The 22,606-nt window shown below is 35.4% G+C and overlaps 2 protein-coding genes across 3 annotated transcripts in view; one reads left to right on the forward strand and one right to left on the reverse strand.

Annotated features, from left to right (window-relative positions):
• LOC135072658 (phospholipase A1) overlaps positions 1-22,606 on the reverse strand; it is a 54,035-nt gene that overhangs the window by 26,443 nt on the left and 4,986 nt on the right. For both annotated transcript variants that reach the window (XM_063966673.1, XM_063966674.1), the window contains exons 2-5: positions 22,149-22,263; positions 18,838-18,983; positions 18,365-18,458; positions 17,832-17,983 (exon numbers count right to left, since the gene is read on the reverse strand). In XM_063966673.1, coding sequence (XP_063822743.1) covers positions 17,832-17,983; positions 18,365-18,458; positions 18,838-18,983; positions 22,149-22,263 — 507 coding nt within the window. The remainder of the gene's footprint in view (positions 1-17,831; positions 17,984-18,364; positions 18,459-18,837; positions 18,984-22,148; positions 22,264-22,606) is intronic.
• On the forward strand, positions 5,659-17,487 carry LOC135072650 (aldehyde dehydrogenase X, mitochondrial-like). Its single transcript, XM_063966661.1, has 11 exons — positions 5,659-5,773; positions 7,033-7,137; positions 7,400-7,667; positions 9,696-9,812; positions 10,070-10,257; positions 12,436-12,538; positions 12,655-12,836; positions 13,615-13,779; positions 16,701-16,858; positions 16,979-17,053; positions 17,233-17,487. The coding sequence occupies exons 1-11, from the start codon at positions 5,744-5,746 to the stop codon at positions 17,306-17,308; spliced, it is 1,467 nt and encodes a 488-aa protein (XP_063822731.1). The 5' UTR covers positions 5,659-5,743; the 3' UTR covers positions 17,309-17,487.

The following is a 22,606-nucleotide window of genomic DNA, read 5'->3' on the forward strand; positions in this document are numbered from 1 at the left end:
CGGTAAAAAGTTGTGAGATCCATGTAATACCAAGTCCAGGCCAGGAAATCTTTAACGTTTTACATAAATATATTGACTTGGCCATCGCATGAAAACACGTGTAAATTAAATTATTTAGTGCGATGGCCAAGTCAATAATTTATGTAAAACGTTAAAGATTTCCTGGCCTGGACTTGGTATTACATGGATCTCACAACTTTTTACCGTAGAACAACTGAGTTGCGAGACTTGGTTTTTTTGACAAGTATTGTTTTTGATGGGATACTATTCTACTACAAGTTCTTTAGCCGTAGGAGATATAGAAATACCAGGCGCTAAAAAATAAAAATGCCTATATCCTACTAATATTATAAATTGCGAAAGTTTGGATGTCTGGATGTTTGTTACTCTTTCACGCAAAAACTACTGAACGGATTTTGATAAAACTTCACAGTGTTATATTAGGCTATAATTTATGACGATCTGTGACAAACTAAATTTAAAAGCTAGTCCTGAATAAAGCAACAATTTAAAAATAATTTAGAATCTATGGGAACATTATTGCAAGATATTATTTTATAGAGAGAGGGTTAATTTTATTTCCTTTCACAAATGAGCTTAATTTTCTTCATTATCAAATTAAATTTTTAAAAATCTAGTTTTGTAAATACACTTCAAAATTACTAGGTACTATCGCCAACAGTTAACTGCCCATTGAAAGTCATGTCATCTCGTTCTATCACAAAGAATCGCCATTTGATTAGAGCGAGAGCAAAAATTGAAATTGATAGTTAACAGTGTGGGCGTGTGTACGTCATAAACATAGGTGTTGTGTTTAATATTTAAAACTAGAACCGCATAAAATTAAAATATTATAGTTAAGTAGTTGTACCTTTAAGCGGTCGAACGAGCCTACTAGCCGTAGACACACGGCCTAAATAAATCAGACAATTCAAAAGTATGATTATTTTTAGTAATTTAGCTTGGTGCCTAATATGACTTACAAGGTACCTACCTACCTAGATTGTAAAATGAAATCTACGAAACTGAAACGTAGTCACAGTCAAGCTGAAATATCCTCTATTCCAGTGTTTTTCAACGTGTACGTGTGGACCAAGCATCTATAGGGGGGGGGGGGGGGTCATAAAACTACCTCAGTAAAAAAACAGTAAAGTTATAAAGACAGATTTATCAGAAATCGAATTATGCAAATGCATGAAATGTTGTATGGGTTGAATTATTCGGTTCCTTCAACATCTTTGTAACATTATAAAATGCATGAAAAAAAAAGCGATCGGTCGGGGGGTCGCAAAATATTTTTTCATACTCTATCTATACTATTACAATTTGGTATAGACCAAATTGTACTAATGTTATCTAATAATATCTTATTAAAATAAAGTCAGAATTATGTCATGAAAAATAATTTTACAAGGTACAGTTACCTACCATAAAATTATTTAAAGGACATTGTCAGAAACCGCCTAAAAAACCGCCCAAAAACATTAACCCATCATAATTATTTTCTATTTTTTTTAATACATTAAGCACCCTTTCATTCTAATGGACACTTAAGCATTGAAAAATTAAATTAATAAGTCTTTTAACGTTTATTCTATAATACTATTACAACTTCCGGACGTTTTGGTGCGTGGCATGGTCTAAAACCTATCAAGTTCCATAATTTTTGCCGATAAAATCTGTACGAGGCATTACCGTACTTTATTGCTGGGAGTCCATGTATAGTGATGTTCCTGCGGCCATCATAGACAATAAAATATCGATTTTGAAAATAAAATAAATCGATTAAACTGCTTTGAAGACTAGATTTGCGTTAAAAGCTAAAAAGATATTGACAGTTTGACACTATTACAAGAAGATATCTAAAGTGTCCAACTGGTCGAAGGTCGTAAATAAAATAAAAATAATTAGGACCATAAACTGATATTCATGGTATCATAACTGTAAAAGTGTCAGAATCCGATGTTGAATCCAATGCCAGTTGAAGTGTGAGAAACATATATATTTTTTTTTATGTGACAGGAGGCAAATGAGCAGACGGATCACCTGATATCAACCTAGTATAGTTGCCAGTCTCTCATAATCTATGCCAATGAGGGTTTTCGCGATTGAAAAATCCGCCAGATGGCAATACGTAGACGTGAGGTCCAAATGCTGCATGATTGGTTATTTTTGACATGACATTGACAGATATCCACCAATCATGCAGCATTTGGACCTCGCGTCTACGTATTGCCATCTCGCGGATTTTTTAATCGCGAAAACCCTCATTCATAGCACATGTATAATAATAGACCAAATGAACTTTTATAGATTGTGAAAGAGAAGATAAAGATTTTATTATTTTATTAAAATCTTGCCACGAGGTAGTTTTTCAGTAGAAACCAGGATTGGATAATCGCTACAGGCAAGTATCAGAACATTTTATAAATATTTTTAATCGATTATATCCATGTGAATCGTTTTAATAAATTGTCATTTTACTTTTTCAATTAAAACTTTTTCAATCCCTAGTCTTGTCAAACTGTCATAATGTCAACAAATTATAAATGTCACGTCAGTTGACTCAATTTCAGTCTTCTGTGCGTTTATTGTATTTTTATTTCAATGAAATAGTGCTAAAGGGTTAGTACTAAAACTGAAAGCCTTTTTTCAGAAAGAAAACCAATGTGGTGCCCTTATTATTCATGCTGTTTGAAAGTTACAAGTCAGTGATACAGAGTTGCCGACATTATAACTCCGTAGTGATACCATACCAAAGAAGAAGTTTTCCTAAACACTTGTGTTGTTTTTATATGTGATCGAATAAAAAGGATTAATTCTACTGCTCAAATGGAATAACTTATCCCAAGAGACCGAATATAAAAAAAACCTCTCCATAGAAATTATCACCATCACGAGGATGTGAATTTTTTTGAGAATTTGATATTGGTCCTGTAAGAAAAGTAGTTGTATTTCAGTAGTAGAATCAACCCTTCTTGTTTCATCAGCAAGAGTAACTATAAAAACGCCCTGTAGGTAGGTATTATTAAGCTGAAGAGTTTGTTTAGTGTCAAAGACTGTCACACAGTGTAACTTAAATTGGCATATTATGATAATGAACATAAAAACTTAAATAAATATTTATGTTAATATTTTTTCTATTTATTTATTTTCCCAAAGCTTCACAGTGACAGCTGAAACAGCAATACTGTTAACAAAACAGTAAAACTAAACTTGGAACAAACTGTTACAAATATGAGGGGTTTAATATTTTACAAATTAAAATAAAACCGCATGTTGCTTTACTTTCTCGTATAGGTAATAAATGTAATTAATGGCTAGATTATTAATGTTACTTTGTTACCCTCAATATTGAGGAAATCTTATAAAATGGTAACCCTGATTTTTATTGTCATTCAAGTGCTCTTTCTTCGCATAGGCTTCTGTGATTTGGCCAAGGGCCACACACATTGCGATAACATTATGCGACATTGATTTGACAGCAGCGGAGTGAAGTCTTGCGACTATGCAAAATGATACCCTGTAATCGTAGCGCATACAGACATAGACGGGGCGGGGCACATAGCTCGTAGAGCTGATGGCCGCTGGGGCAGGAAAGTTCTTGAGTGGCGACCACGAGCCGAAAGACGTAGCGTGGGCAGGCCTCCCACTAGGTGGACCGACGATCTGGTGAAGGTCGCGGGAGGTGCCTGTATGCGAGCGCTGCAGGATCGGTCTTCGTGGAAATCCTTGGGGGAGGCCTTTGTCCAGCAGTGGACGTCTTTTCGGCTGAAACGAACGAACGAACGATACGTATTACCACTATTTACCAGACATTACTATTTATTGCATACTCGCCGGATTACACGTAGGAGCACGCGCGTAACAGCTTCGGCCTTGCATTATTATAAGATCTTGTTCCGCCCTTTTACGAACTTCCTCCGTGAGGATATCCCCGCCGAATTCTATGATGAACCTATCAAAAGTCATATTCTGCAATGTCAACCCACCACAAGGTGGACCGACGACCTGATAAAGGTAGCGGGAAGGCGCTGGATGCAGGCCGCTACCAACCGTGCGATGTGGAAGTCATTGGGGGAGGCCTATGTTCAGTAGTGGACGTCCTGTGGCTGAAATGATGATGAAGATGAAGAAATGAATGAAAATGACAAATCTTCGAACGTGTATAATACCGTGCCAAAGTAATCATATAATTTTGGCACCTTAATAACTATTGCCGTTTTTGTTGTAAAGATCATGCAGCGCTACTTGCGGATATTATTGGAAAGAAAACTATGTGGGCTCTAGATCTGAAGCCGCTTTAACGAACACGAAGTGCTCATACAATGCGGCGTATTTTCTTCCAGTCTTTAGTCAGGACTTTAGTCGAATTAAAACCCCGGTTGAACGTGATATAGCCGCACTAGAATACGATGCTTTTTTGCATAATCGCAAGACTTCGTTCCGGTGTCGACCGAATGTTATCATGATGTATGTGGCCCAGGGGTTACCGTAGCCGCTAAGGTTTGAAACTTCTTGCTTAAAATATTGTAGTCTTTGGCATAGACTACGATGGTAGTCATGGAGATAGGAGTTTGTTATCTCGTGTCAGATGTAAATGGTGAAAAGAAAACTCATGATTCGTGGTATTTTTATGTATTATGTAGGTATTTTATAAAAGTGGAACCCCGAGTGATCTCCAAAACCCATTCTATTATTATATACGATTCGGCTTCGATATCTATAATACAATAGGAGTTTATTTCATGTGTCAGATGACAAGGGTGGAAACAACCTACGATTCATGTTGTTTATTTACGTGCAATATGTGGGCATATTGTAAAAGTGGAATGCCGAGTTGTATTTCTAAAACTTGTTCTATTATTTTATACTATTTGGCTGCGACTCGGCGTGACGAGAATACAAAACATTTTTCGCGAATCGGTGTTCATACATTCACACAATACATTAGACGCCATGTTGTCATAAACGACATATTATAAAATCGCTGTGATTTAATATTCTTAATCATTAATTTTATGGCAAGTGTCCATCAGGAATCATTGTTCTTACACACAGAATCGTATTATTTCGCTTTCGGGTAGTAATATGTCAAAATTGTTGGTTCTTTAGGCGAACAATGTATGGAGAACGAACATTGTCCTTTGTCTTTTAATCATCATCATCATAGGTAGTAACAAATAAACTAGTAATAAAAAGTGTCTTGTTTTTATGTCGGAACCTATAAAAAGTCGGCCAATTAAGTATCCAGATAAGCTTCTTCAACTATAAGGGCAGATAGAAACTTTTTCTAGAATAAAAAACGCAAGATAAACAACAGATTCTGTCTGTGTAGGTACAGAACAGAGCTACGAAGTAACTACGATATCTAAAAGTATGTTTTGTTTGCATGCACATCATTAGGACGAGGCATAATCTGTTACTAACTTCACTGCTCTATTTATTCGACACAGAAAAATGGAATTTATTTTCAGAAGAAAAAAGATCAAAACCAATTTTATATGGTTTGTCAACTGCGGGAGCAAATAGATAAACGACCGGCCGATAATCAGCTTTAGTTTTACTTGATGTGAGATATTGAATCATAAAATGATACAAGAAGGTCTATATTAGATTGATGACGTTAACTGCGAGCCCAAACGGGCCAAGCTCGGACTAGTCTAGTTCAGTTCACGGACGATTCCAACCGGCTGACAGCTTACACGGATTATTGGAGAAAAGCTACGCCGAATACAACAAAATGGTGAAAATTGACGTGAAATACACAAAGGTATGTAATATTTTCCATGCTTTTAATATTAACAACACTGAGCTTATTAATAGCACTGTTGCTAATGGTGACTTGCCTCCAAGTAAATTTATAGTTCAAAATTATTTTTTGAGAAAAATTAATTAACAAAACACTACACTACATTTAATTTTTCCTTAGATCTACGAACACGAAAAATCTCATTAGAATATTTTATTTAATGATATGTTTACACTGTCGTAATTAAGATTATTGTTTAATATAAATATGTACCTACCTAACTACAATTATTTTATTTGCAATAATAAATTGTTAATAATTTATAATTTGTGGACATTTTTTATGCTTAATTCTTAATTTATCATTACTTTTCTGTTACATGTTTTGTTTACTCCGTTTAGTTAATTATGTAAGTAGCTATGCATTTGGGAAAACAAGATTACTTTTGACAACATCATTAAAATACTTCCAAACAAGTTAATATAAATACATCACCTCGTAGATAATAAAAATAACAGTACATGATTTGATTGCTCTTACTGTCAACAAGTAATTTAACCATAAAGATTGTAGACTTTCTTAGATTCCAATTACCATTCAAGTTTAGATACTTACCTACTTTCAAAATAAAAATTGAAATTTTGATTCATTTCAATGTGTTTTGTACCGAAAAAACGATAAGAAACAATTAGCTCTTATCAGGGTACGTACGAAAAAAATGTTCCAATTCAATCAATGTCACCCTGAAAGTTATTACGAATATTTATCACCTCTTCAAATTCAAATTAACAAAGTAGGTATACCTACCAATAAAATTAATAATGTAAGGCCCAGAACAGACGGTGAAACGCAACTGCAACGAAACTGAGACCACACATGACGCGACCAGTTTGAAAGTTTCAAACTGGTTTCAAACTGGTCGCGTCATGTGTGGTCTCTCAACGGACGCTATGGCAGAAACTTAGATGCAACTCAAAAGTAACTAGCAGTTGCAGTTTCGTTGCAGTTTCGTTTCACCGTCTGTTCTGGGCCTTAGACTTACCTAGTAGGTAATATGGTCCAAATTCTTTTAAGACATTCATAACTAGAGCTTCTCATTTAACTTTTCCCACACAAAAACATTGTGAATCTTATCACCTAGATAACCTAGCTAGTAATTTTTACATAGGTACTAAAATTGACCCCCGTGACAGACATTTAGAAAAATATTGATTGGTAGGTACTTTTCCGACTAGGTAGTCAGAGAAATATTATTGGAACTCTAAATTATTCTGTTGCAGTTGTTTATCAACAATGAGTGGGTAGATGCGGTCAGTAAGAAGACTTTCCCTACCATCAACCCTCAAGATGAATCCGTCATCACCCAAGTAGCTGAGGGAGACAAGGTAAACCCACAATTATTATTATGAGCCTGTAAAATAAGTAACGATCATAGCTGCAACCATATCTGAAATAACGAAAAGGAAAGGCCTGTCTCTACTGAGAGCAGTACACTGAACGATGAAAAGCATTCACTTCATCTGCTTATAGTTTTAAATGACAGCACAAAAAAATGCATTTATATGATATTTCGATTTGGTCATTGGAGGCTTTAGTATTAGGAGGAGATAGTTTGTAGCTTTCATTAAATTTTTACAATATTGGTAGGCCGACATCGACAAGGCAGTAGCAGCAGCAAAAAAGGCATTCAGTCGGTACTCCGAATGGCGAACTATGGACGCATCACAACGTGGACTTCTCCTATTGAAACTAGCAGACCTGATCGAGTCCCAAGCTAGATACCTAGCTGAATTAGAGACGCTGGACTGTGGGAAGCCAGTGAAGATAGCTGAAGAAGAAGTGTACTACTCAGCATCGGTTCTGAGGTACTACGCGGGGAAAGCTGACAAGATAACGGGAAATACTATTCCGGCTGGTGAGTACTTAAAAATAACTCTGAATGAATGTAAAATGTTGGCACTTGCAGATTTTTACGCTATGCATGCGGATGATTATGATTCTACAGGAAGTTCCTGAAGAAGTCCAAGTGTTCCAAGAAATTACAATGGTTAGAATCTTCATAAAAAGAAATTATCCCCTATGTTACCTTTTCAAGCAAATATTTAAAAAAACACGTAACTTATCTTTTTATTTCTCAATACAAAAGACTACTTAAAAGTACCAATTTACTAAAAGTTAACCTATTGACTAAATTTTCATCGAAATTTTGATTTCTTACCGTAACAAAAAAGTTATGTAATTTTCACTGACCATATTCATAATAAACATCTATCGCTGGCTACGATAGTAAAGGAAATTCAGCAATTCAGGGAAACCATTTATAAATGAAGGTCAAGTTATATTATAAAAGGCATATCCAACAAATGACTGACAAATAGAGCACTTTGACAAACAAGAGTCAGTTATAATCGGTTTAGTTCGTGATTTACTACGCATATCGCATTGTCTGAGACACTTGCTAGTTACTGTTTTACTTACAAGTTATTTATTCAACGTGTTTGCCATTATGACATTGCATTGGAACTACTCATCTGTAATTATGCATGGTGTAGAGACGCAGTTTGCTACATCTGTAAATAATAATAGGTTCTTTTATTACGTATTCAAGTTAATAAGTTAATTTACTTTTATTTACATCTCATCAGTACTGGCAATTCTTTCCTCTTATCATCAGTTGATTGACGTCCTGTCACGCCGTCTACGATATTTCTGCGTGATCAATATATGACTCGAAAATTGGGTCACAGTCTTGCTCTTGGCTTGGCCCTGACCGTTACGGGAACTACATAACATGTGTCGTTCGATTGGATTATTTGTTTGAATTTAATTGATTTTACTGTGTTATCTGGCCAGTTGTGTAACTGGCTTGCGCATGCGACTCCGTGCGCGTGTATCATACACTTACACGGGTTGCACCGTTTATGTTCATTTCTTACGTCGCAAGTGGCACACTAAGCTGACCGTAATAAACTTTAAAGTAATGAAGATGTATTAGATTTTTAGTAATCTTTTGAAAACATTTTGAACTTGATATTTTGTAACTGAGCCTTCTACTGCAAATAATTACATAGATAATTTTATTTACTTGTCCTGATAAATGTTGTTTCGTGGTTTATTATTTGATTATAGCCTGACCAGGAACATAAAAACCCTGGCATAGAGGCGCGTCAATTGCATTTGATAGTGCAACACTGAGTACAGTCGTACCTGTGTTAAATTAATAGGCTAACTTTATATGTATCAGGATTCAGGATTACGGGCTAATTTGATATTTTCATAAATTAACGAAAAAATATTATTATAGGTAACCTGGTTTAAATAAATTAAATGAAACCATCAATCGAGCTAGTAGGATTTATTTTATTATTCATCAATAATCAAATTCAGAACTTGAATATTCAACTGCAATGTTTGCTCATGAACGCTTCAAACTCGGTACTTCTTTCCCAATTAGAAAGTGACAAAAATTTTTAAAATAGGTAGTTGAAACAAACCACAGCTAATTTTCATAGTGGACTGTACTATGCGATAAACATGACAGTCAATTTGACAACCTTTGTCGGAAACATTATTAAATGAAAATATTGTCCGAACCCTTAGTATTTCTCTTCGACAAATACTTTAACACATTGTAAACCACTTTTCTTTCACGACTATAAAAAGATTTTAGCAATTTAATTCACAAAATCAATTGAGCACATTTAAAATAAAGTTTGTTTACACTTTGACAGCAATAGACTGACATGCTAGGTGACATGACAATGAAGTTTTCAGTTACTGTTGCCATTAAAAGAAATTAGTACCATTAGTTTTCCGCAACATGGCGAGGGTTTTTATGTTCCTGGTCAGGCTATACAATTTCTGCATATTATAACGATGCATGCTTTACATACTTATACTTTGTTCTATAAAATGTTATCAGAATGTCAACATTTTTTTACAGATGGAGAAGTCCTCTCCTTCACACTAAAGGAACCTGTGGGAGTATGTGGACAAATCATACCATGGAACTACCCTATTCCCATGCTGTCTTGGAAAATAGCTCCAGCTTTAGCAGCAGGTAAGAATCGAACGTAGCCAGCCAGATAGTATTGTTATTGAACAGATAAGGAGGTTGCAAATCAGGAGAGGGGACATTCAAGAATTGAGAGATCAGGCTCAAGTTATCCTGATTTTGAAGCTTTTTTAATGTACCCCTACATAGATTTTCATAGACTATTACTATGATTATGTCCACACTAAATCTATAAAATTGGTTTTTATTATTGAAATTTTTGGAAATGCTAAACTATAACATCGTATCTTCCCCAACCCAAGGTTGCACAGTAATCGTGAAACCAGCCGAGCAGACCCCTCTCACAGCGTTAGCCATCGGAGCCCTCATCAAAGAGGTTGGGTTCCCACCAGGAGTAGTCAACATCGTCCCAGGGTACGGTCCCACAGCTGGTGCTGCGTTGACACACCACCCTGACGTCGATAAAGTTGCATTTACCGGGTCTACTGAGGTAAGAGACTTAATATGGAATTAATAATAGATCCTTCAAAGAAGAACGGTCACGCCCCATACAAAAAAAACCCAGACCCGACAGAAACGAGACATACCTCAGTTTTTTTGTCATGTCTTAATTAGTTAAATTATAATTTTTTTATATTCGAAATCTATGTATAACACCAAAATATTACCCTTTGTTTTTGTTCAGGCGTTATACAAAAACTAATACAAAATGCCTATTTATCACCAAAATTGGTAAATGTCTGTACCTAAATGTCTATTACAGCTGCTATGGAATGTATCTAGTTGACCTGGAGATACAGCCGGATTATACAGGGTGGAAACGATAAGTGATCTCACTCGATTATTTCTAAACTATACAAGATATCGAAAAATTAGTAACTGATTCTGAAAGTGATTCACGAGCTCTTTCAAATGGTACCAATAATAGGGTACAGATTAGAGATGGGTTATACTAGGTAAATTTGATACTAGGTGCACCTATTCCAAGTATTTATTAATACGTGATCCAAATACCTGTTCCACTTAGTACGTAGTAATTTACCATACTTGACGCGACTAGTGCGGAGTGCGGACTAATCCACGTATTATGACTTTAAAATACAATTTTCTTTGAAAAGATACAACCGTAGTATTAATAATGCAATTTGAAATTGAATAACTTGTAGAATAGAATGTTTCTTCTATAAAAAATAAACACTTCAAAAATCGGACGTGTGACGGCTCATGTCAAACTGAGAGTGTTCCATTTCATCATTTTTTCACATCGCTCACAAAACGCTTACAGATTAAAGAAATATCACAGATATCGCTAAATTTGAACGTTGATGTCAAAAATAGCAAATCTCCATACATGTAAAGGAACACGCCCAAATTGACAAAGAAACACAGACAAAAAATCTTGGTGACAAAACTCCCCATGGGTCATCTACTACCAAAAATTTCTGGGAACTTTTGTCACCACCGGTATTTTAGCGGGTAACTTCTCAGAAACAGGAATTAAATTCTATCTAATCAACACTCGAAAACTATTCCAATTTAATCTAATTATCAAATTACTATTTCAATACAAATTATGCAATTATCACGGACGCGTGACAACAAACCAAAACAAACCTGTCGGAAGAATAAAAACTGGTTTTTTACCGGCTAGTCAACAAGGAGTGAGCTGGATGAGAGAGAACAAAAATTAAAATATTCAAAACCTTACCTGTGTACAAATAGAGTTTAAATTACGTAATACATCAAACACCTATTCCTATCTCACACCTGCCTGCGCTCAAATTTGTTTGTCAGACAGAGACGGAGTGAATCTCTACGTTCGCACATAAGCTTAGCGAGAAATACGCGGTGCACGTAATACACGACTACGGATTATGCAATAATAACCTCTATTACTTTGATGGTAGGGTCGGAAATCGTGTAATTTAAAAAATACTTAACTAGAAATACGCGGTGCGCGTAATACACGACTACGTATTATGCAATAATAACCTCTATTACTTTGATGGTAGGGTCGGAAATCGTGTAATTTAAAAAATACTAGGTGGATCAAGTATTTTAAAAATTGGAATAGGTGCCACTTAGTACTGTAAAATACCTAGTGTGTGGATCTGTTCTAGTAAATACGTCTCATCTCTAGTACAGATTATGGAAGCTGGTAACATTGAATTTTTGGATTTTGTAACTTATTATTGTTTTCACCCTGTATAATCCGGTTGTATCTTTAGTTCACCTAGATACATTCCATAGCAGCTGTAATAGACATTTAGGTACATACATTTACCAATTTTGGTGATAAATATGCATTTTGTATTAGTTTTTGTATAACGCCTGAACAAAAACAAAGGGTAATATTTTGGTGTTGTACATAGATTTCGAATATAAAAAATATATAATTTAACTAATTAAGACATGACAAAAAAACTGAGGTATGTCTCGATTCTGTCGGGCCTGGGTCACAGATGACCGTTCTTCTTTGTGTTAAATGGAAAATTATTCTGAAAAAGCAAAGAAATGATGATGTAAAGACGCAGAAACAGCAATTAGTTGAAAAGCTGAAATGCACTGTACTGAGAGTGCCATCATAGACAATTATTCTCCAAAAGCAGCTTTCTTTGTACGTAATGGGATACCGTAATTCAAATAAAGTAAGTTGAAATGTCTACAGGTTGGGCGTCTGGTTTTGGGAGCTGCCTCGGTAGTGAACATCAAACGAGTAACATTGGAGCTCGGAGGAAAAAGTCCGTTAGTTGTATTCGATGATGCAGATGGTGAGTTCCTCCTACCAGATTTAAACGTAGAACATAACCACTTTTACATGTTATCGCTTCTGATAACAGAATCACTTACTGTAGACCCAATTAACTCAAACTTTGAACTATTTCAGTGGAAAAAGCCGCACAAATCGCGCACGCAGCGGCCTTCGCCAACGGTGGTCAATGCTGCTGTGCTGGTACCAGGACCTACGTGCAAGCTGGCGTCTACGACCAGTTCGTCCAGAAGGCAGCTGAGATAGCCAAGAAGAGATCTGTCGGAAACCCCTACGATGATGTACAACAGGGTCCACAGGTAAGAAAAACATTTGAAGTGATAATCGCAAACGTTGTGTAGTAGACAACTGACAAAAACACTGTTCATTTTCTTTAAATTATGAATAAAAACCCCATGAACACGTGTGGTGTTACATTATTTGAGTGGCAGAAATAGTAACAAAGAAAAAATAAGCATCGTATTATTAGAACAAATCTTAAAAATAGACAGCGCGGGGGCAATAACCTCTCAATTTTTTAAAGGAGGATTTATTTCCATATAACTTTAGCAAACTGAAATGCGACCACACTCGGTATGTTAATGTGATGTTATCTTATCGACTTTAGACTCTCGGCAAAACACAATGCATGCAAACGACATTACAAAAATAAATAGGTACACTTGTGATACGCGCCTACTCGATCGGAATCCATAAAACGTTCATATATCATTGGTGCTGTAAATTCTAGTCATGTTTCAAACTATTTACACGTAAACATCTACTTACATGAGTAGTACTATGAATAGGACTGTTAGTATTAGTGGGCCAAGTATACTTTCCCCAAAACTGATCCGTATATCCGGTTTCACATTCTAGGGTACTTTAGTTTATTTCAGCTGTCAGTTAGTTTATTTTTGGTACAGGAACGAAATTGTGAGCAATGAACTTATTGAAAACTGATTTACCCACACGGGAACATAAGTTGGCAACAAAGAAAGTTGCAGACACATTACGCCAACAAGCTTTCCATCGCTTGCAGTGCAAGTGACCTTCAAAGTGTCAAAGAGCATTAAGTAATAAAATATCCCCTTTCAGATCGACAAGGAAATGTACGATAAAGTTCTGGGATACATAGAAGCTGGTAAGAAGGGTGGCGCTCGCTGTGTTGCTGGTGGAGGAAAAGTAGGAGATAAAGGTTTCTACGTCAAACCTACAGTCTTCGCAGATGTCCAAGATGACATGAAGATTGCGAGAGAAGAGGTGAGAACTCTCGATTTATTTGAAATACATTTTGGTGATTTCAACAAAGGTGGAACAATAAATTAATCTCATGACGATTGTTTAGAGTTAAACTTGTGAAATTGCCTACAACTTATGTGTATTTAAGTCCTTTTAACGAATGGTAGTTAGGTCAATTTGGTCACAATGTACAATCGAAAGCATATCAGACTACCTATACATTTTTGCTGCAAAATAGTGACTATTACCATACAATTGCATAAGATGCCACAGTGTTAAGGGCATTTCTACTGCACGGTGTATTTTTTCTCAATTCGGTGCTAAAATTTATATTTAGTTTTTTAAGTAGTTTCAATACAAAAAAATAAATTTTACTCCATTCTGATTGTAAAAATAGCATTGTCACTAAATATTGTGAAGTGGTTTATGAGAAAAAATTAGCACCGAATTGAGAGAGCACCGAATTGAGAAAATGAATCACGGAATTGAGAAATGAATCTCCAAATATAAAAATTGCTCCACAAACTTACAATTGATGACATTATTAAAAATACCTAATGTATTTCAATAATCAATATAATAAATACTTAAAACGTTTTGATATCTGACTGCTGGTCTATTAGTTAGATGATTCATTTTAGGTTTATTTGTCTGAAATACCAATGGAATATAACAAAAATCCTAATCAATATGTTTAATTTTTTAATAAAGAACTATAATTAATTCATAATATTTATATATTATTTTAATATTATTTAAATAAAACAAATAAATACATAACACAGGGTCTCATTGTTTATTTATTCTTAACCTTAAACATAAAACAAATATTGCAAGACCCAAGAGCTAGATTGACCTGACACTATACCGAAGATATATCGAACGTCAGTTTGTAATGATTAAAATGGCTCTCAAATAGCTGAAATACAACAAGGCACCGGGTGTTATGGCATCATGGCTGAGCTTCACCGGTACTAAAGGCTCTACAGAAGCAGTTCAATTCCGTCATTCTCGAAGAAAAAACGCCTTCGGTATGGCACAGAAGTGTAGTGATAGCATTATAGACTCATCTCACTTATGAGGCGTGTGTTTACAAGCTGTTTTCGAGAGTCCTTACGAATCATCTCGCTCGCAGACTCGATGACTTCCAGTCTTCCGAACAAGCTTGTTTCCGAAAAGGCTTTAGTATTATGGTACACACACAGGTACGCTACGGCAGATTATACAGAAGACCAAGGAGTCGCGATATCGCGGACGATATCGGAGTCATGGCTGAGACCTTGGAAGATCTAAGCACAATGCTCGATGGCCTCCGCAGAGCCTCTCAATAAGTGGGTCTCAAAATGAACATGGACAAGACAAAAATCATGTCAAATGTCCGTGTTGCACCCACTCCTCTAAAGGTTGGAGACTACACTCGAAGTTTTTGACAATTGTGTATACCTGGGACAAGAGTGCAGATAGTTAGGTCCAACTTTGAGAAAGAGGTCTATCGCTGAATTCAACATAGCTAAGCATCGATCGAGAAGCTTCGCTATTACGTCTGAAATACCGCAGTGTCTTAAGACAAAAGTCTTCGACCTGTCTGTTTTGCCAGTGATGGTGTATGGATGTGAAACGTGGTCGCTTACTATGAGCCTAATAAGAATCAGAAATGAAAATATCAGCAAAAGAACCAAAGTGACCGGCATAGCCCGCAGAATTGCATAAATCAAGTAGCAGTGGGCGGGGCACATAGCTCGTACAGATAATGGCTGTTGCGACTGAAAAGTTGTCGAGTGGAAACCACGGACCAGTGAGCAGGCCTCCCACTAGGTAGACCGACGATCTGGTGAAGGTCGAGGGAAGAACCTGGAAGAATTATTTTGATAAGTAGCAATAGCAGTGTATTATTATTAATGAAACCTCAAAAAAATAAGTTTTATTGTCTTCTGTCCAATGACTGGTACGGTCCAATGATTGGTAGTTCACCCTATTATTATGCTCTATTGATTTCATTATTATTTTAAGATACACAAACAATTTATAGCACAATAAAAGTATCTATTTTTATTTAATATCAATTCGGTGTACGTGTTTTCTCAATTCGACGCCCCATATTCCGCGGAATTGAGATCCACGGAATTGAGGAAAAATCACATTTCATCAAATTACTCGAAAATATTATAAATTACAACAATTTCTACCAAACATAATGACAGATATCAGTTAAATACTTAATTAATTCAGCAGTAATCTTATTAAATACTTCATGAACATTATTAATGTCGCACACCGGTTTGAGAAATGACCAGTGACCAAAAATTCTGAGTGATTTCAAACCTCTGAAAAATGCTCCTCAAAGCGACAGATCCCACTTTTATACTGCTCGACCACTCGAGTGCAACTGCTAGTTTATGGGAATCAGTCGTGGGTGTTCTTACTGTGCGTAGTTAGTGATATAGGAGCACAAAAGTAAAAATCACGGAATTGAGACACACACGTCGGACAAAATTTAAATGTGCTACTGTATTAAAACCCAAGGACTTACAATAAAGAAACTCATTTATATGGCTTTATTAACTATCCCTTGTTCTGTAAATGTGGGTATCATAATGGGGAAGTTATTATTTCAAAAGTTATGAAGCAAAAACGAGTAAATTCTGGAAACCGGACACTTCATTTTAGGCCAAATTTCGCCCGTTTTTGAACTTTCGGATTTTTTCAAGGCGAGATGTAAAACCTGGCGGTCTTTTAAATATGCTCTCCATCAAGTCAAGAGTTCTATAAATACGTGTGATTTTTTTCAAGTCCGTACTTCAATTTTAAAAGTACTTTTTTCGCCCCAGTAGGTCGATCGGTCGTCCCCGTAGAAATGCCCTTAAGCTTGATTTGCTATCGTCTGTAAAAATGTTTGGTCAAATTACATGTACCTACTCAGATAACACAATTTTTGTGTGCAGATATTCGGGCCAGTCCAGAGTATCTTCAAGTTCAACACCTTCGAGGAGGCAGTGGAAAGAGCTAACGACACCAACTACGGGCTTGGGGCTGGCGTCATCACCAACGACATCACCAAAGCTTTGAGTTTCGCGAAGTTTGTGCGCTCTGGCTCTGTATGGTTAGTAGTTTTACCAAGCCATCTTATTGTATCCCTCTTTTAAAATATTAGAGTCTATTTTTAACCCCCGATGCAAGCAAAATTGTTAATCATCTTTTTATACTGTGATTAATATTACAGGGTCAACACTTATGACCACGTCACAAGTCAGACTCCATTCGGAGGTTTCAAAGACTCTGGGCTCGGAAGAGAATTGTAAGTACTTCTATTGATACGTCTTTCTTCTTCTTTTTTACTTCGTTTCGCTACACGCGCAAACGCAACCAAAGAAGACGTGATTTCTATGTAACATTTAAGATGCTTTGATTAAGATTAAGATATTGGCAATCAGCTTTTGTAGAACATGACGTAACCCGACTGTTTTTAATTTACAGAGGAGAAGATGGTATTAACCAATACCTGGAATGCAAGACTGTCACCGTGGCATTACCAAAAGTGCCTCAGTTTTAATATTTTTATTTTATTTCTTTTATATTTAATATTCTATGTCACCACAAATATGACCTCAATGGTTCAAGGTATTTTGTATAATATCAGTACTTTGTTAAACAATTAATTTTATAGGTATTTGATATATTTTTATGTTTACACAATCAATATTGTTAACAATAAATAAGTTACATTTTTGATCACCTATTGTACTGAAAATCACCTATCTATCAAATCGAATACAGATAATAAGGTATTAATTTATAACAACGCATAAATCCATACTTAAGTAGGTATCAGACAAATTTAAGAAGTGCACTCAACATAATAATGACGGCCGATGGGGCAGCAAGGTTCTGGAGTGGGACGTCCAACCACATGGGGGACCGACGACGTCATAAAGGGAACAGGAAGGCACTGGACGCAGGCCGCTACCAACCGGGCAACATCGAAAGCATTTGGGGAGGCCTATGTTCAGCAGTGGACGTCCTATGGCTGAGATGATGATGATGATGATGTACATAATAATACTCGAATTACTCACCAACAATCTTATACTGTTTCTCGGTGAGGTGGTTGGATATCATTCCGCAGATGTGTGCCCCTAAGGAGTGGCCCACGCACGTGGTCATCTTGGCCAGGCCTCCCGCCAGGGTTATGGATGAATAGAGCTGGGCTGTACATTGGGATGTCAGCCTGAAAACGGTCGAAACATAAAGATTATCTTGTGAAGTTTTACAAAATTGTATAATGTTTCTATCAAACAAATCAATCTTTGAAATGTATAAGATCCAATAAACAGGTACAAAAATGATACAAAGAGGTTGGCACCAGTAGTTTTAAAACTAAAAACATCATAAAACATAAATGTATGGTTATTTATCTGATAAATAATGTATGAACAACACCGCAATAAACAAAGGAAATTACATAAAAAAGCCCACAGAGAGAATAGGCGTATAAAACAATATTTAAACACACTTAGAAGTAAGAAGTATTACCATCACAATCTGTGATGGTAACTGCTTATTGAACTGAGACGAGTGAAAGGATTGTGTGGGTAGTAAACAAACTTACTTCATATTAGATAACGCCGACAGGTAGCAGGGAAACCTGGTGAGCGGCGACCAGTCCACCATGAACACGTTGTGGTCTTTGCGGGATAGGTAGGCTGTAAAGTTACACATAGATTTTTGTTTAACATCATAATAGAGTATTATTTATTTACTTAGTAAAAGATTAGCACAACTTGTATATTAATTTATTGCTTGCTTGCAATCAAAAATGCATACAAGATGAATGGATGCTTATTCATTCAATACAGTAAGTGAAAGTAAATTTTGTAGCGGTCGAGGAGGCAATTTCTAAGTCCTGAAACTTACCTCATCTCGCAGAATCTTAATTTCATATGATAAAGTCGTGCCAAATAAACCTTGAGGGAGGATACATACATACCTTCAACTAAAAATTGGGCAAATTCAAATGCTATAGAATTTGAATCATATGACAACAGCCCAGTAAATAATTATTATTATTGCTATAAAGCTCACCATCTCGTAGTAGCGTCATAGGTGACTTGCTATGAGTCCCGTTGAACCCGTGGATGATCAGGACGTTCTTCCTGGAAGCCTTCCAGCCGTAGTCCACCAGGTGCTTCGGGTACCGCACGTCCACCCACTGCTGGTAGGGGCGTTCCCTGCTCGAGGAACACTGTTATACGTAATGCTATTTGACTGGTTACTAGAACCGTCTTGGAACATTGAAAGTTTATTGGATCAAAAAATCTCAAATAGATTCATATCTCTTTCATAATATCATTACTTCAGCATATTATATGCTGACGTATTGTGACGTAATTTGTAATAGCCATTCATCAAAAGTACAATTTATAGCCTGACCAGGAACATAAAAACCCTCGCCATGTTGCGGAAAACTAATGGTAGGTACTAATTTCTTTTAATGGCAACAGTAACTGAAAACTTCATTGACATGTCACCTTGCATGTCAGTCTATTGCTGTCAAAGTGTAAACAAACTTTATTTTAAATGTGCGCAATTGGTTTTATGAATTAAATTGCTAAAATATTTTTATAGTCGTGAAAGAAAAGTGGTTCACAATGTGTTAAAGTATTTGTCGAAGAGAAATACTAAGGGTTCGGACAATATTTTCATTGAATAATGTTTCCGACAAAGGTTGTCAAATTGACTGACATGTTTATCGTATAGTACAGTCCACTATGAAAATTAGCTGTGGTTTGTTTCAACTACCTATTTTAAAGTTTTTTGTCGCTTTCTAAGTGTTGAATTTTATGGGATTGGGAAAGAAGTACCGAGTTTGAAGCGTTCATGAGCAGACATTGAAGTTGAATATTCAAGTTCTGAATTTGATTATTGATGAATAATAAAATAAATCTACTAGCTCGATTGATGGTTTTATTTAATTTATTTAAATCAGGTTACCTATAATAATATTTTTTCGTTAATTTATGAAAATATCAAATTAGCCCGTAATCCTGAATCCTGATACATAAAGTGAGCCTATTAATTTAACACAGGTACGACTGTACTCAGTGTTGCACTATCAAATGCAATTGACGCGCCTCTATGCCAGGGTTTTTATGTTCCTGGTCAGGCTATAACTGTACGTAGTTTTGAATTTGGAACTTGCACTGATTAGTCAGATTAATACTACCTCTACTATGATATTATGGTTTCTTTTAAGATTTACATAATTATTCAAATGTGTTGTGGAAAATTTTCTGAAATCATTTGAACCAAATATTCTAAAATATTGAGTTGTTTGTCTCAATTTATAGGGCCGCACACTGGATCGAGCCCATACAAAGCGTTGGACATCGCTTCCTTACTCAGTGTTTTTAAAATAAAATGAGATTGCGTCAACGTAGTAACTTCAAATTTTTACAGTGTAAGGTTGATAAGTTTATCTTTCTAATGTGATAGGTTTTACTTATTAGATGGCAATTAATATAAGTGAAAAAAATTCTTAAAATATAGTGATGAAAAACTTGTATTTATTGTTCAATGAAAAGCAAATACTCACTCATTTTGGTCTATTTCCATATTTAAAGAGTAACATAATCTAACAATACTCTAAATTTATTCTCATTAAGTGTTAAAATTTTTAAAGAAATATTTTTGTAAACGCCTGATTTTTCATTGCACACAATCAGTTTGTTCGATTTTGTCGAGCTTGATTTCATATTCTGTTAACTGTTAGATACATAATCTAACAATACTCTAAATTTATTCTCATTAAGTGTTAAAATTATGAAAGAAATTTTTTTGTAAACGCCTGATTTTTCATTGCACACAATCACTTTGTTCGATTTTGTCGAGCTTGATTTTATATTCTGTTAGCTGTTAGATACATACTAATGCAATTTTATAGGAACTTGGCGGACTACAAAACTGACTCCAATCAACAGATTATACGTTTATATACGCCAATATACGTTTGTAGCTAAAAACTGGTTCTCATTATAATGACACTGCTTCTTCTTGCGACAAACAGTGTCAATGAAATTATTGATTTTTTTCGATAGTTATCTGATAAATAAAATGTGTAACTTAGTACCTACCTAACACAATCATAAATTAAGAAAAAAATACATACAAAATGTATGACATACTATATACTAAATTCAACGACGACAATCTTTTGAGATGATGACAGTGTGATTTTTTTACTATGTCTGTTTTATAGTATTTCTTTATGTTCATAAAGTATTAACTACGTTAGTACTTACCTCTGTTTATCTGAAGAGAGTGTATGGGAAAACAGCTCTAGTATCCTAGCTAAAGAACTAGCGCGATCTTTCATCGTGGTTTTTAATAATGCATACAAATCTCTATTTGCCTTGAGGTTTTCCATTTTAATGAGTATTTTTTACTGAATTGCACACGATAAATAACTCATAAACCAAAATAAACATCTTTGGTTTACCTGACATTATTTTAGTGTAACGAATTTTACCTAAGTTAATTTTGCTATGCGGAAAAATGAGGCGCTTTTATTTAGTTTTTTGTGATTTTCTTGAAAATATGGATGAACAAGGGTCCAAAAACTGAGTAATAATATCGCCCACATTGTCATCTATCATCTCTCATTCATGGTTTGTTAAAGATCGCCCAAGATGTCAACTAAAACACGCAGTTTTCATTTAAAAAAATACCTTTTAAAATTACGTCAAAATAGCCAAGCTAGAAGTTTTTTAGGCACTCATTTTAACACACAGATTAAGATAAAGGTATAAACTAATACATTATTAAGTACTAACATAAAACCAGTGAACGAAATTGGATATATTGACAATACAAACAGAAGTCAGAAAATCCATGATTTTGACTTTGTTCACTTTATGGTCGCACCACATAGCTATGATAGTAGATCATGACTTGATATTAATGATATTTGATAGAATGAAGTCTCATCTTTCAACTTATATGCAAATCAATCTTGTTTTAAGTAGTTGCATTTAAAGCACCATGTCCAACACCTTGTATGGGCTCGATCCACCGTGGGCCGATGAAATTCTTGCCATTTAATTTATTGGTATTTCCTGTTTCAAGTCAATTATTTGCTATAATGATCTCGTTTATAAACGAAACTCTCTTTCCTCAGTCATTTCTAATTTCTCTCCCTCGATCTTTCAGTTATGGCGGAATACCTAAAACCTTAGTATCGAAATCAAAAACTTGATGTAGGATCTTAATTTCTTTTTGAATAACAAACTGACACGGCATTTTAAGCAATTGGTTTGGTGCAGCTATCGAACTATCCAAAGATTTGTTTAAAGCCATAATAACTAAACTAGAAATAGAAAATAAGTAAAGATACTTACGGTGTAAATAGGAAGAAATTAATCTCACTGTCTGGACATTTCCACTCGCGCTTCATCACACAGCGCCAGTACCGAAAGTCTATCATGGACATCAAACTGCCTTCAGCATCTGGAACTATAATAAAAATCCATCAGCAACTGTTACAAATACAACTGCTGTAAATACAGCAGTCTATTCAGTCAGCATTCATTCCAGTCTGCATGAAAGCTGTTTTAATCTCTACTTAGGCCCGGACTAAAACAAACCAGAGACTAGTGAGCAGACGTAGACCCAGAAGTAACCAAGACCAAGAAGAGTGAAATTATAGAGAAGAAAAAGTAACTATATTTCTAAATTAATTGTGAGATAAACCCTGACTCAAGACACTCAATTAAACTAAGTTCCTTATGAAATGGCAGTCAAATCTCTGATTATCTAATATCTAAGATACTCGTATCACAGTCTAGAATGTATGCTT

The sequence above is a fragment of the Ostrinia nubilalis genome, chromosome 6 (genome assembly GCF_963855985.1).
Source record: "Ostrinia nubilalis chromosome 6, ilOstNubi1.1, whole genome shotgun sequence".
Classification (NCBI taxonomy): Eukaryota; Metazoa; Arthropoda; class Insecta; order Lepidoptera; family Crambidae; genus Ostrinia; species Ostrinia nubilalis.